This window comes from Martes martes (genome assembly GCF_963455335.1).
Source record: "Martes martes genome assembly, chromosome: 9".
Classification (NCBI taxonomy): domain Eukaryota; kingdom Metazoa; phylum Chordata; class Mammalia; order Carnivora; family Mustelidae; genus Martes; species Martes martes.
The window spans coordinates 13,792,719-13,808,567 of record NC_137896.1 but is presented as its reverse complement, the minus strand read 5'-3'; the positions used below and the strand labels follow the sequence as shown (position 1 = coordinate 13,808,567).

At 55.5% G+C, this 15,849-nt stretch overlaps 1 protein-coding gene across 1 annotated transcript in view; it reads right to left on the bottom strand.

Moving 5' to 3' along the window:
* CDH22 (cadherin 22) overlaps positions 1 to 15,849 on the bottom strand; it is a gene marked incomplete at both ends in the record, with an annotated part of 66,287 nt that overhangs the window by 19,401 nt on the left and 31,037 nt on the right. The window contains 3 exons of the mRNA XM_080814657.1: positions 1,574 to 1,710; positions 10,683 to 10,936; positions 13,459 to 13,652. Of these exons, the coding sequence (XP_080670783.1) occupies positions 1,574 to 1,710; positions 10,683 to 10,936; positions 13,459 to 13,652 (585 nt within the window). The remainder of the gene's footprint in view (positions 1 to 1,573; positions 1,711 to 10,682; positions 10,937 to 13,458; positions 13,653 to 15,849) is intronic.

The window sequence follows — 15,849 nt, the reverse complement described above, 5'->3', positions numbered from 1 at the left end:
CACTTCCTCTCCAGCCACCTTTTGTTACCTTCCTTTCATGCGGTGGAGGAGTGGATTCAAAGGCTCCTGAGGAGCAGGCACTGAGGTTCGAGCCAGCTTTGTATTTTCTTTTAAACTGAAGTTGAAAGAGATGGAGGGAACTTCAGCCTAGGGACTTCCTTGGCCCGCGGGCTGCTGGGGCGGCAAAGTGGGAGGGCGCCAGCAGGGGGAGGAGGAGGAAGGCTGGCAGGGGGCTCACAGGGCCAGGAGGGGCTTGGGCCCCCCCACCCCGAAGTACACGCAGGGGCAAGTTTGAACGTCACCCACCCCCCCGCCCCCCAGGCTCAGAGGCTCTGAGTTTCTCTGTTGTCATGACTGCTTACTGGCAGCTGTGCTGGCTCCTGGACCTTGAGAGCTGATGGGGGGTGCGGGGAGGGGGTGCGGGGGATGCCTGGAGACGAGGTCCAGGCAGCTTTGCTGTGGTTTTAGAGGAGGTCTGGAGCTGCCCCCTCCCCTCTCCTGGGGCTCTGTGAACCCCACGGTCTCAGCTCCTCACCTCCATGGCCTTACTTATCTGGACCCTATGCATAGACCCCCCACCCCCTGTAGCTCACCTGTGCCAGCTGCACCAAACTGCCTGTGGCGCGCACACACACTCACACACACACTCTTCCCGAAAGCCTGGCCAAGCACCTTGAAGTAGTCCCGGACACCTCTCTTATCTCCATGTCAGTCATTCCATCATAAAATCCTGGGATGTCATTTTCAGCCTGCCCCCCAAAGCTGACCACGTCTCACCTCCTCCATGGCTGTCGCCCTGGGCCAGGCCATGTCTTCCTGCCACTGTCACATTTAACTTCCTCCCTCATCCCCCAAAAGACCTATTCTCATGCAGCAGCCAGAGATATCCTGTCAGGCAACGTCCCTCCTCAGCTCTGTCCTATGATCCCCACCTTATTCAGAGTAAAGTCCAAAGAACTTACAGTGGCTGAACCCTCTGCCCCTCACCAACCACACTGGCTTCCTTGCTAGTCCTCCAATATGCTGGGCAAACTACCACCTCAGGGCCTTTGCACTGGCTGTTTTCTCTGCTTAGAACACTCTTCCCTCAGACATGGGCATGACTCCCTCACTTTCGTAAGGTCTCTGTTGAAATGTCTCCTTCTCAGAGAGGCCTTCTTCTAAAACGAACAACACCCTCTTCTTCCCAATCCCCTTCCCCCATTTTCTTCTTTGCCGGTTTCTCACTAGCACTTTATATCATATGACATTAGGTACACCTGTTTGGGGAGAGTCTAGCGCTCCCCCACAACGACAGGAGATTTTCTGTCTTCAAGGGCTGTATCCCCAGTCCCTAAAACAGGGCGTCGTATGTAGTGGGCGCTCAATAAATGCTGAGGGAAGAAATCCAGCTTCACGACCAGCTTTCGCCTTTTGGCTTGGGATCCTTCCCAGGTCTTTGCTCCTCCGTCTCAGCTTTTGCCTCTCGAGACCAGGCCATCTGAGCCCGGTTCCTTTCTCTTTGCCCCGCCTCAGCCCCGCCCCTCACTCAGCCTTCGTCCCTCCCCCAGTGATAGCCCCGCCCCCGACTCACCGGCTTCCATGGCCAGCACGGTGATATTGTGCCAGCCGGCCGTCTCACGGTCCAACCCCTTGCCCGTCACGATGGCGCCCGTGTCCGCATCGATATCAAAGATCTGGTCCAGATCCGAGTCGCGGTCAATGGCGTACCTGAAGGAGGCAGGGCGGGACTGATTGAAGGTGCCCTGGCACCAGGTGGAGCCCATGCTCGAGTCCACCATTCCCCCCGTCCCTTAAAGAGGGGAACACCAGGAGCAGAGAAACCCTTTCCAAAAGAGAAGGGGTGGAAAGGGATCTGGGTTTGCCTCTCTGCGGCACCGGCACCTGCTGTGTGACCATGGGCCACCCTCCACCTTTCCTGGCCTCGGTTTCCTCAGCTGGGTAATGGGGCTAATAATTTGCACCCCACAGTTGTGAGGCTGGAAGTGGGCGAAGTCCCTGGCACAGAGCTAGCACTCACTGTATATTCGATTCTTACCTTTCCCTAAGAGCTGACCCTAGAACTGGGCTTGGGAAGGGGACCGGGCTGGCACGGGTGGGCGGGTGCGTGGGAACAGGTGCAAAAATCATTCAGAGAATGGCGGGTAGGGATTATTCAGAGAATGGCAAACGGAGAACGGAGAAGCAGGAGGGCATCCGCACCCGCGGGGCGCAGAATTCGGGGCTTGGACTTGTCGGGGATGGGGGTGGGGGCCGAGGGGTATTCTGAGCAGGAGAGAGTGGGTCGGTGTGGAGGCCCCAGGCCGGGCACACGGGCTGAGCGAGTGCGGGGTGTGGGGGTTGAGGGGGATGGCCGGCGGCCCCTCCCCGCCTGCGCAGCACGCGCGAGCTAATCTGCGGCTTTTCAGTTGCCGCGTGAAAAAGCCCTTTGTTCCGCCTTCTTCCTGGGCCTTTGTGCGGCGGCTCCAGGCCTGAAAGGCCCGTGTCCAACACATGTCTCGGGCGGCGGCCCAGAGAGGCCCCGCCAGCTCGGACCTCCGCTTCCCTGCGCTGATAACGCAGGCGGGGGCGCAGCCAGGCTGCACGGCCCACAAAGGCCTCGAATGCCAAGCAAGGGCGCATTGTGCGGCGAGGACAAAGAAGCTTGGCGGGGCGGAGCTCAGCCAGATCCACTCGGCCCCTCCCACAGGGAGTAAAGGGACCCTTTTCCCATCTCCTAGAGGGGGAAACTGAGGCCCAGGGAGGCGAGGGCATCAGAAACGCCCCCTGCAGGAGGCGCAAAGCCCCGAAGTGACCCTTTAGTGGGGCTTAGCTGCATTACAACTTCCCCAGGCCTCTGTTTCCCCATCTGTTGAATGGGAATAATGACACCCAGTGGGACTGTCCACACCTGGAGAGTAGTCAGAGCTGCGTTTGAATCCTAGGCTACTTAGTCTACCTGTGTAACCTTGGGCAAGTCACTGGACCTCCCTGGCCTCCGTCTGCTTATCTGGAAAAGGGGGTGCCCTATACTCCCTCATGCTGGTGTGGGTTAGAGGAGCTAATGCATGAGTCTGGGCATAGGCACAGGTGATATCCCTTATTCTTTTCATAGTTATAGGGGTGGAGGTGAAAATGGTGAACACTATGGCCAACTGGAAAAGGCTGTATGTATGGGGATAGCGGGCATTACAGCCAGTCTCCTGAGCCCCCATCAACTCTCCTTCCTGTCCCTAAGCTGCTAAGCCCACATCCCCCTTGTCCCTAACCAACCAGGGTCCTCCTGACCTGGGTGAAAGTGTATGGGGGGCTTCAGACCCAAGATGATACTTCCTTCCACTAGCACAGCACTTAATAGGTACAGCCTGCTTTTCCTTTAGCCATCCTTTCGTGCACTCCTTCATGCCTAGACATTAACTCAGTGCCTTCTCTGTACTGCCCTGTGCTAGGTCCTGGGGATAAAAGGGCAAACGAGACACATGAGGTCCCTGCCCGGCATCCTGTGAAGCTGAAGGGATCTCCCATTTTGCAGATGAAGACACTGAGGCTCAGAAAGGAAACCTGCCAAGCTTAGGATGGCCAAGTATGGTTGAGCAGGCTGTATCCTGCACAAAGGTATCAGGCTGAAGGGTGAAATGGGGTTAAAGTCTACCCAGTGCTCAGCTTGCCAGGTGTCCTAGGGAGGATCTTCTCAAAAAGGGATCTTTTCCTTATTTATGTGAAGATGCCATGAGGGCTAGTGATGACCGTGCTCAAAATTGCACAGGAACTGTCTGTCACAGAATTGGAATTTGTACCCAAATTTGGGACTCTCTACCCAGAGTTCTTTTTTAGCTCATTGAACCACCCAAAGCTGCAAAGCATGGAGGCTCAGGTCTCCTTTGCCCTCAGCCTGGGCCTGTCAAATGTTTGGGTCCAAAGGAGGTAGAACCACACTCCAAGTGTCAGCTCGGTTGGAAGGAACCTCCTCCTAATTTTACCAGTGCAGGAAGAGAGTCCAGGAGAGGGCCAGGGTCTGACATAGCCTGGGCTCCTGATCGCTGGGTCAAGGATGGGGCGTGAGACAGGGTTTGTGGGAGGAAACCTACCACCTTCTCGCTTCTCCTGTTCCTGCTTAGAACTCCCTCCTTTTTTCTCTCCTCCTAGTTTTCTCTTTTGTTCCCTCCTGGAAGGGGGGGGGGCATGCACTGAATCTAAGTGGAGGCAGCTGTTCCCAAGGCCGTGGGGCGGGCCGCAGGGACCTGCCATTAACCAGCAAAAGACTTGGGGCTGCAGGTCAGTGTGGCTGGCTGAGCCCAGGTGGTTTTGTTCCAGCTCAGGAAGCCAGCCAGTGAGTGGGAGGGAGGGAGGGAGGGATGGAGGGGTGTGGCATGAAGCGAGGAGTGGGGCCTGGCAAAAATGGGGGGGGGCGGAGGCGAGGCTTAGGGACCTCACGTGTAGGAGCAGGAGTTGTGTGTCTGGTCAGTGTTGTGGGTGGAAAGCATGTGTGTGTGTGTGTGTGTGTGTCCTGAATATGTGAGTGGTGTGCGTGTGTGTGTGCCTGTGTGTGTGTGAGATACAGCTTTGCTGTTGGAAAAGCTGAGGCTCGAGAGGCAGCTGCTTAACACTGGGTGTGGATCCAAGTCCACGATGCCCCTGACAAGTCACTTCAATCTTTGAACTTTAATTTTGAGCAAAATGGAGATGATAATCCTACCTTGCAAGTTGCTGGGAGGATTAAATGCCTAGCAGGGGGATAAGGTGCCTAGCTGAGCTCCGGGAAAATTACTCCAGGAGAGACAACAATTGTTATTCTAATTATTATTCAGAATGTCTGGTTAGGGGGACACAGGAGTCCCTCCAGCAGGTGTATGGTCCCTGCGCCCGGGATGGGGGGTGGGGGCTGGGAGGCCCTATGTAGGGAAAGTGGACCTTGGAGTATCTCCAGCAGGCTGGGAAGGGTGGGGGGCAGCTGTGGGTCTAGAATGTCCCGTTCCTCATTCAGTCAGCAGGACCGGATGGCAGGGAGGGGAACCAGAGCAGGTGTGGGTGGAGGAGGGCAGAGAGAGAGTGTGGATGGGTGTCGGCTAGTGTGTGGTGCGTGTGTGTGCATGTCTGTGCACACTTGCAAGGTAGGCCCTGGAATGGTGGTCAGGAGCGCAGATCAGGTGCGCATCTGCCCAGGTTTGCAACCTAGCTGTGTGGCCTCGGGTAAATCACTTGACCTCTCTGTTCTTTGGTTTCCTCCTCTTAAAAATGGAGACAATAACAATGTCTACCTTACTGAGCAGCTGTGAGGGTTGGACAAGGAGATATCAGTGGAACACTTCTAGCGGTGCTAGGAGCCTGCCACATGCCCCGTGGATTAGCTCCTGTGTTTTTTGCCAGACAAGATTTCATGCCAGGCCTGTAGGAGGCCTTTCCATACGTGAGCTCCTCCCATCCTCACAGGCACTGTTATAACCCCCATTTCACAGATGAGGAAACTGGGCTAAGAGAAGCAAGGGTCCTTGCCCTGGGTCAAAAGGGCTGGTTAGTGGACACCCATGTCTGTGCGGGGCCTTGTCTACGGGCACCCACCTGAGGGCCGGCCAGGCACACCTGCAGACACTCGCACACACTCCAAGGGCACAAAGTGCTGCCATTGTCAAGGTCAGGGTGGGGGATGTGGGGAGGGTCCTGCTTCCTGGCCTGGGCGTGCACTATGTGGTTTCTATCCATGTAAATCTGTGCATACAGTGTGCACGCGGGCATGACAGAGCCGGGAGGCAGCAGGCTCCCGTGTGTGCCGCCCTCCCAGGCTCCCCGGTGGGGGGATTCATGTACATATGTGCCTCGAAGGCTGAATGATGCAGCCCCCACCTGAGCTACTAGAGGGAGAGTCTCTTCAGATGCAGAAGGGGCTCCCCGTCCCCCCAGTCCCCCCACCGGGGATTCCTCTCTGCTGACTCTACCCCATCTGTGATTCTTTCTCACGTACTCCCCGCCCCCAGCCTTAAGACACATACTCAAAGCCCAAACACGATGCCTGGGAATTTGTACGTGATTAGTACAGGCTGCAGATTGAAGGGTAGAAATGGGTGTCCAGGCCACAAAGGAACATGTTTAACGTCCATTTCTTGAGAGCCTACTATGTGCCAAACAAGCCTCCCTCCAACCCTGGGAGCACCGAGTGCAGATCCTAGTAGAACACAGTAGACATTTAATACCTAATTTTTGAATAAATGAATGAGGCAGGTACTACCATGATGCCCATTAAAGAGATGGAAAAACGGAGGCTTACTGTAGGTCCCGTGATCTTCCCACAGTTCTACAACTGAGCTGGGATTCTGACCCAGGTCTTCTTTGATTCCAGAACCCCCATACTTTCTGATGCACCCCACTGTGGACTGCTGGCAGGAAATGAGGGTTTGTTCCCTCGGGTCCAGTGTGGGCTTTGCTGGTTTTGATGTTTGAAGAAGGCTCACCAGGGTGTAGGGAGGACTACGCTGGGCTGATCAAGGGCCTGACTCTCTGCAAGGCTGCCTAACCCAGAGATGGGCCCATCTGAGCCCCTCTGAGCACTCTCCTCCCTCCCTCCAAAGCTTCCCAGGTTTCCCTTTGAAGCATGGAGTCCCGCTTCTCCACCTGACATTCAGGGTCCCTCCCAGGCTGGCCCAAGTGCCCCTCTGTCCTCATCTCTGCCCACCTTGACATGAGCTCACCCAGCTGATCATGCTGCTGCTGAACGTAACCTCCTGGATCTGCGACTCTGTTCCTGCTTCCCGGCCCTCACCCTCACTCCAACCAGGAACACTGTCTCCCTGTGCCAACCTCAGCTCTTCAGCCTTGCTAGGGGTCACCTGGGGGAGCCTGGGCTTGTTCCTGTGCCCTGAGCACTCGCCTCTCCATGGAGCTCTGTAGTCCTCAAGCCCCGGCCCTCAGCCCAAGACCACTCAAACTTAGATGTGTTACTAGAGGCCTTCACATGGGGGCCTAGCCTTTGTGTTGGCCTATGTCTGATTCATCTCTGTGCCTTATGCACCGGGGAGGACACCTAACCACAGAGAGGGTAAGAAGCTGGGGTAAAATTCCAGGAGGCTGAACTCAGGAAGCAGACAGTCATGGGTTAAATCACTCCTGCCCGCTTCAAGCTGAATGACACTGGGAGAGTCACTTCTCCTCTCTGACCCTCAGTTTCTTCATTTGTAAACTGCGTATGTTACCCCCTGAGGGGGAAAGGCAACAAGATGAGGTACTTTCCACTCTCCCCAGTACAGGAACTCGGAAAAACCGCTCTGTATATCTGCATCTCTGTGTTCCGCAGGTGCCTAGTGTGTTAGGTAAAATCTCCCAGGATACCATGTCTTCATCTCCAGGAACACACCAAGCTGCCTCTGCCCCAGGACCTTTGCACTTGCTGTTCCCTCCACCTGGAATGCTCTTCCTCACATCTTTGCAGGCTGGCTCTCACTTTATCATTCTGATCTCAGCTCATCTGCCAACTCCTGGACTACTTCATCCGCAGTAGCCCCTGTTGTCCCAATCCTCCTTATCCTATTGCTCTGTTTAACTCCTTCATGGCTCTTATCAGCAATTATTTCCTGACTGGTGTCAACAAATGTTTTATGACTTGATGACTATCTACCCCTGGGAGAAGGCAAACTCTCTGTGGGCAGGGACAAGGTCTTATTACCACTGGTTCCCCCTTGACTCAATGTGTAGGCACTGACTCAGACTCAGTCCACGAACCTGAGGAGTGAGGAGCTGAGGAGGCAAGCTGGGCTCTGGGTACCACATGTGCCCTGGGAGGAGCCCTTCAGTTTCTCAGTGGCCCCTCACTGGCCTCCTGTTTCCATGTCTGTCCCCTGCAGAGAGGGCGCTCATCCCCAGCTCTGCCCTCCGCTGAGTCATCGCCTGCGTCCCCGTCCCCGGGCCTGGCTCGGCACACGAGGAGGAGTTGGGTAAATGTTTGTGGTGTTAAATTGGAGCTGTCTCAGGCTCCTCACCGCCTCCCTGTCTGAGGAGCCCCAGGGAAAGGGCCGGCAAAGAGAGATGAAAGAAGGTGAGAAGCTGGTTTCAAAGTTGGCCCTTTCAGTGCAGATAAAAGCCGGAGGGAAGGGAAACCAGCGGAGGGAGGAGGGAGAAGACTGAGAGGGGGTGTGAGAGCGACAGTGCAGGGGAGGGGAGTGCACACAGGAGCACTAACCTGGGAGGCTGCGAGGACTCAGCTCCTACTCTTGGTTCTCAACTCCCCAGGGGAGCCCAGGAACGCCTCCTCCCCTCCCTGGGCCTCTGTTTCCTCACATACAAGGGTGATGATAATCCCTTCCTGGAGGGAGAGAGGTTCGTGGCCCAGCCAGAGGCTAGGGGGCTGCCGACAGACCGACGGACAGCCTGAGTGGAAGGGCAGCAGAGGAGCTCAGAGGAAGCAGGACGGTTTTGGCAGTGAGGAGGGCAGAGGCAACCCCAGTCCTCTGGCCCTCTGGCCTGAGTCTGAGCTCCTCAGCCTGCCCTTAAGGCCTGCCAGACCTCACTTTCGCTGCCTCATCTCCCTCAGTCCACTGTAGCCATCACGATCTGCTCTTCTCCGGCACATCTACCTCTGCCTCCATATGTCCGCACAAGCTGTTCCTCTGCCTAGAATGCCCTTCACCTCGTATTTACACCTGACCATACACCTGACCATACCAGATCAGTTCATTTCCTGCCTCCTCCAGGAAGTCTTTTAAGACCCCTGAGGGTATGTCCCAATCTGGGAGCCCATAGGCAGTCAAGCAGGATGGCATCTCTCTGTCATTACCCAGGGCTGCCATGTAGGATTGCACAGGCTGTGCACTGCACAACCCAGAGAACCATTCACATAGATGATGAGGGGAATGTTTCCCATCTGGAACCATGTAATGCAGAGATCCTCAAATTAGCTTCCCCTCTCCCTCTCTTCAATTCCGCACAGAGACCGGCAAATAGTTAGTTCAGGGATTACTTACTGATTCTGTACAGGGGTTTCAGGGAGGAAGCAGGGAGATCAGGAATCTCCTTCTGGTCTGTCCAAAAATGGCCCTCCCAAAATCCCTGGCCTCCTCTGGATTATTTCTGTTACAACCTTTCTTCCGGTCTCTTCTACCTGACCTTCTTCCAACTTGAGCCACAGTCAGGGACTTCCCAAACCCTTCCAGAAACACTGACAGAGCTGCAGCATCCCCTCCCCTCCACCCACCTGCCTCCCTCCCTGCTCGCCCCTGTCTCTCCCTATCTTTCCCTTTCTGGCTTTCTCAGCAAATCTCCTGTTTCTACATGGTCAGGCAGGTCCTCTGCCTCTTTTAGTTCCTCTCATGGTCTTCCCTCCTCCTCTTACTGTGGGTCTCTCCCCAGGCTCCTGAGCCTCTGTCTCTCTCTTTTCTGTTTTTCTCTGCTTTTTATGTTTCATTCACTCACCAGGGCAGTCAGCGAGTGTCCACTGAGTGCAGGCCTCGGGTTGGCCCTGAGGGTAGAGTGGTGAGCACACAGAACTCCCTACCCTCACGGAGCTTATCTTGTAGCAGGAGAGACACACACGGAGCCAGAAAACTAGGTAGCGTGTTAGACGATGACGAAGGCTACTGAGGAGGGAGAAACATGAAGAAAGGGAATGTGAAGTGTTGGGGCTGGGGGCTGGGGTGGGGTTGAAATTTTAGAAAGAGTGGTCAGGAAAGGCCTCCCTGAGAAGGTGACTCTTGAGCAAAGGCCTGGAGGAAGGGAGCGGGCCAATAGTGGGGATATTAAGGGGGGGAATGTTCTAGGCAGGGGTATCAGCAGTTGCAAAGGCCCTGAGGTGGAGTGAGCCTGGTGCACCTGCAGAGCAGTGAGGAGGCCAGGGTGGCTGAGCTGTGTGAACTAGGAAGGAGGGCCTTGGGAGGAAGGGTCTGAAAGCCTACAGGGAGGCCAGATCTCACGGGTCTGGGGGGCATTAGGAGAGCTTGGTCTTTTATTCTGAGCCAGATGGGTGCCTCTGGGGGGCCCTGGGCAGAGGAAGGCCCAGAAATGATTTCCATTTCGACAGGATCAGTCTGGCCCAGAGGCAGTTCTAGATTAAAGAGGGGCAGGGCAGAAGCAGGGAGACCAGTGTGGGGAGGAGGGCAGTGCGGGGATCTGGTCTGGATCCAAGTAAGAGAAAATGGGGGCCTGGACCAGGGGATAGCAGCGCAGGTGGAGAAAGTGGTTGGATTCCGGGTAGGCCGCTTAAGTGTGGATGACGGGTCTGCTGATAGGCTGGAGGGAGGTGTGAGACAGGAGGCCGGGTGTCTCCAACATTTTTGACTTCAGGGACTGGAAGGCTGGGGTCGTTGTTTTTGGTGGAGGGACCTGGAGCTCGGTTCTGAACGTGGTGAGTTTTGGGTGCCTGAGGGAGCCACGGGGAGCCGCTGAGATCGCAGGGTGGGCAAGAGAGTGGAATCGGGGGTCACAGGCTTGTGGATGGACAGGCCGTGGGCACCGAGGGAGTGAGCCACCGTGGACAGAGAGAAGGACCGGGGGCGAGCCGGGTTCACTCTGCGGTGTCTGTCAAACCTGGGTCTCCCTCTTTGCCCTGAGTCCCCCTGACTCTCTGTGATCATTCTCACATCTGTTTCCTTTGTCTCTGAGCTGCATCTCTGCGTCCTTATCCCCCTTCTCCGCCCCCCGCCCCTCCCCCTCTGCCCGCAGTCCGTCCTCGGGGCGGTGGCGGGAGAGCAGGCAGCAGGCGTGGCCCCGGGCGGGGGTCTCACCGGACGGGCCGGTTGGCGGCGTCGGGGTCCCGCGCCGTCACCACGCCGACCAGGGAGCCCACCTGCGCGTCCTCCTGCACCTCCAGGAGGCCGGAGGGCGGCCGGAACTCGGGGGGCTCGTCCACGTCGGTCACGGCCACGCGCACGATCGCCTGGTCGCGGAACGTGCCCAGGTCAGCGAAGCGGGGATCCACGAACTTGTTGAGGGCCTCCAGGACCACGGTGTGCACGGGCTGGGACTCAAAGTCCAGGCGCTGCGGGGAGAAAGCAGAAGGCGGGTGAGTGGGCCCCACAAGCTCTGTGCCTAAAGAGAACGTCGGGGAGGTGGGCCCAGAGGGGGCGGGGCGGGCCCAAGGTCACGATGACTCAGCGTGGGGCGGGACGCACCGGGAGTGGTGGGCTGCATAGGAAACCCGCTGTTGGGAGACCCAGACCAGCCTTTCCTGGTTGCGGGTGGATGAAGCCAGACTGCGGGGGACAGTCTTGCCAAGGGTCACACAGCCCATCAGGGTAAAGGACCCTGACATCTGACATCTGACTTCCCGCCCCGGAAGCACAGTATGTTGGGGCATTTCATCAATTTACTAATTCACGGAACACTTAGTGTGTGCGCCAGTGCTTTAAATACATTAACTCATCTAATCTGACAACATCCCTAAGAGGCCTGCATTGTGATTATCTCCTTTTGCACCGGAGGAACTCGAGGTCACTTAACAGTTAGGCAGCGGCAGGATTCAAACCCTGGCAGTGCTGCTCCCAAGTCCTGGCCCTTAACCCCAGGCAAGGAAAGCCCACTGCTGCTGACTCGCTGTGTGTTTATGGGCAATCAGTTTAGCCTCTCTGGGCCTCGGCTCTGTGCGTTAAGGAGACATTTCCCAGGTCCTCAGGCGGCAGCAACGAATGTGAGTTGAGCCTGTTAAGCCAGGCTGCCCGAGAGCTTTCCTTGGAAATCTGGCTAAACCCGTGCTGAGCCTTGCTTCTCATTAGGGAGTGCTCACGGGTGACCTTCTGATGAATGAGCTTCGAGGCTGTGTGTTGGCTCCGGCCTTCTAAAGACGACATCCAGGGACATAGCAGTGGTGGGGCTCAGGCGCCTCTGTCGTGTGGGGGGAGCTATCTGGGTGGCAAGGGTGACCTTCCTGGAGACCTGCCCTGTGCCTAGAGACCCACCCTTTTCTCTCAGAACCTCCCGCCCCCACCTTCTCCAGCAGAAAACTCGGCCACCTCCTTCCTCCTTCCTCCGTCTTGTTGCCTGGGAAATCAGGATGCAGGGAGGCAGGCCAGAGCCAGGCGTGAGTGAGCGATGGGCTCTGGAGCCAGGTCATCAATCAGGCGTGGGCTCTGCGCCTCCACGGAGACACCTCTGGCGCCTCTGCTGGAGCCCGTGTGTTGGGGGGTGGTGCCTGGGACAGGGGAGGGGTTACGGGCAGCCTGGGGATTAAGAGCAAATGCAGAGGCTGGGCTTGGGGCCTGATTCTGCTGCCCTGGGATGCTGAGCCCCGTCTGGGAAATGGGCTCATCTTCCAGAGGACAAATGGAACTCAGAAGACTGAAAGCCACATCGTGGTGCATTCTGGATTCTGGAGCCAGACTGCCTGGGCTCGTAGCCCTACTGTGTTCTGCGAGATGCATGCCCTTGGATGTGAATTGTTGAATTGCCATGGCCTCAATTTTCTCATCTATAAAATGGGCAATAATAGTACCTCGGAGGGTTGTGGTAGGGATTGATTAAGTTAATACATGATGAGCAGTTGAAGGGCGTCTGGTACCTCGGATACACTTTACTATAAGTAATAGCTACTATATTTTAATCTTCTGGGGAGTAGCTGAAGAAATTGGGAGCCTTCACTCTTTTCAAACCCTCCAGGCCAGGTAGAGAACAGGTCATTATGTGCTTCTTGAGTGAATGAAGGGCTGTAGACTGCAGACGCTGCTGTGGGTCCCAGAAGGCAGGGCCCAGGCTGATGGGAGCAGATTCTGATCTGCTGATGGAGACAGGTTCTGGCTGAATGGGAGGAGAAATAGCCAGACAGTGGCAGGGAGTGGGCACCCCAGCCTGGAGGCGTACAAAGGCCGACCAGCATTTGCAGACCAGCCCAGGGGATTGACCTCTCATGGGAGAGCAAGGCTGGGGTGATGGTCTCAGAGGCCTGTGCGGCACTGAGTTGCCAAGCCCACGACCAAGTCCTGGAAGACAGATTTTTGCTTCTCATTTGATCTCCATACGCTTCCCCTAGTTTTCCTCCAAACTCCCCTGAGTTTGTTCTTTTAGCTTTTGGTTCCTGGGCTAGTCAGTAGGGGAGGAGGGCTGTTGAACTGAGGAAGGAAAGAGCTTGGAGTGACCAGACTGGGGTTCAAATCCTGACTCTGCCCCTTACAGGTGTGATCTTGGACAAGCCCTTTTCCCTCTCTGTACCTCTGTTTTCTCACTTGTAAAAATGGGCTTAAGGACTGATGTCTCTTCAGAGGGAAGCATGAGGATTAAAGGAAATGAGCACGAAGGGCATGAACTTGAAGGAGTTCAATGCAGTGATTCTGAGCACGGATCCAAATCTGGTTTGAATCCGGGCTCTCACAGCCAGCTGTGCCACTTATCTTCTTTGTGCCTCATTTTCTCATTTGTAAAATAAGACTGATACCATCACTGTTTTCCCCAGGTTGGTCCTGGGTCCCCAGAGAGATCAGGGCTATGTGGCAGCTCTAAGGCGCCCCAGCCCCGCCACCCTGAGTCTGCACACCGCATTACCCCCCCCCCCACCTCCTGGGGAAGCCGCACCTTCTGCACTACGATGATGGCCTCCTGAGTGTCGCTGTCCGTTGTGACCTTGAACACGTGGCCGCCACTGCCACTTTCTTCTTTGAGGTGGTATGTCATATCTGTGTTCTCACCCACGTCTGAGTCCTCAGCCTTCACTCGTCCCACAGCTGTGCCGATGGGGGCCGACTCCTGAATGCTGAACTGGTACATCTCTGTAGGGGATACAGCTGTGAACAGAGATGGAGGGGCAGCACCTACCCCAACTTCCACCACCTTTAGGAGAGATGAGAAGGGGGGCCCAGATGGGCTCCCGGGAGGGCAGTGTCTGGAAGGGGCTCCCAAGCGGGCAGTGCTGAGAGGAGGGTCCTAATTCTGACCCTGGGCTGATTTGCTGACTGATAGGAAAAATGCCTGCAGTGTTTGGGGCTTCGGTTTCCCTGTCGGTCCAGGAGGGGTGCAGAGGAGCAAAGTGATCAAGGCTCAGGGCCTGGAGTCAGTCCTGACTGTGTAATCCTGAGCCTTGGTTTCCTCATCTGTAGAATGGGAATAGTGCCTTCCTAGTGGCACTGTCATTATCCCAGTTAACTTAGACGAAGAGGCGTGGGAAGTGCTTAGTACAGTGTCTAGCTCATAGTAGCTACTCAATAAATGGAACAAATTATGGTAAAAGAGTGGGGCTTCACATCGATTTCCTACTGCTATTGATGTTAACGACATTGATTTCTTCCTTCCCATGTATTTATTAAGCACCTATGGTGTTCCAGGTGCAGTTTGGGCACTGGGGTCATAGCAACAAGCAGAACAGACCCAAATCCCAGTTCTCACAGGGCTTTCCTCTTACCAGGCAGAGAAAGACACAAACAATCACATCAGTAAAACATGTGGTGTATCAAATGGTGATAGGTACTTTGGAGAAAAATAAAGTAAGGGAAAGGGCCTGGGGAAAGCCAATGAGGGTGTGTGTGCAGTTTCAGATCGGGTAATCAAGAAAGGCCTCACTGGGGAGATGACATTTTTGCAAAAGCCTGAAGGAGGTGAGAGAGTAAGCCAAGCAGATTTGTGGGAAAGGGCATTCCAGGCAGAAGGGACAGCAGGTGCAAAGGCTCTGGGGTGGGTGCGATGCCCGGTATGTTTGAAGAATGGCAACTTCCGTTGTGGCTAGAGGGGAGAAGCAGAGCAGAAACGCGAGGGAATGAGGTCAGATGGGACACAGACAGTACCCGCCTCTCCCAGAGCTGAGGTCGAGATGAGGGTGATTTGCTCCATGAGGGGCCTGTGCAGGTGACGCAGGGCCTGTGGAGCTCAGGATGTGCCTCTTGCATTCCCCAAGGTCTGGACACCCCTTGTGTGGACGGTGGCCTCTGAATCATTCTCACACGGCAGCCAGAGGGGCTCTTTCCAAATCTGTGCCACTCCCCGACTGGACTCCCTTCCTTAGCTCCCCGCTGCTCTGCGATGGAGCCCTCCAGCCTTCTGGCCTGCCCTACAGGATGCTTGCTGCCTGGTGTCTGCTCACTTACGCAGCCTCAGCCTCCCTCTCCCTGACCCCAGCTGCAGCCTGCCTGAGGTCCTTATAATTTCTCATCTCTAGGCATTCCCCTCTTTATTCTCCTTTCTGCTGTGCCCTCCCCAATTCCTACCCCTCCAGGGAGCCTTCTCAGATTGACCTCCAGGCTCCGGTCTTGTGCCCCAGGGCCACCAAGCTTATCCCATTGTTAAGGATTCCTGCCTTTCCCTATCAGTTTCTGCTTCTTCTATCCCTGCTCTCTCCTGTCTCCTCTGTCCCTGGTGTGAGCTCCTGGAAGGCAGGAACCACATCTCTTATTCATCAGGCATTCTCCGAGCTTGGCAGAACACCAGACTGTCGCGTAAATGAAATGTGTGAGTGACTAGGGAGTGAATGAATGCAAAGGACCATGGGTCTACGCTCACTGGGTTAACACAGATTAAAGAGTCTGACAATAGCAAGTGTTGGTGAGGATGGGCTACAGTGGACACGTGCATTTTTTTCCATGGGGGGCACAGCTGGGCTTTTGTTTAGTAAAGCTGAAGCTGAGTATATCCCATGAGCCGGCTATCCTGTTCCAGTGTGTATATACACCGGAGAAACGCGTGCAAACCAGCACTTGGAGACATTCGCAAGGTGCAGCAACGTTCAGAGCAGTGTCCTTCATCATAGCCTCAAACCGGAAACAAACCAACCATCCATCAACACAGAACAGATAAACGATGGACACTGTACAGCCATGAAGATGAACGCATTACAGCAATGAGCAACAACCTATGACTTCACGAAGATAATTTTAAGAGGAAAAAAAAAAAGCAAGACACAAAGAGGTTATATGGTATGAGTCTACTCATCTAAGGTTAAACAATCAGGTGAAATTAAGCTATAGGGCTCGGTGATGT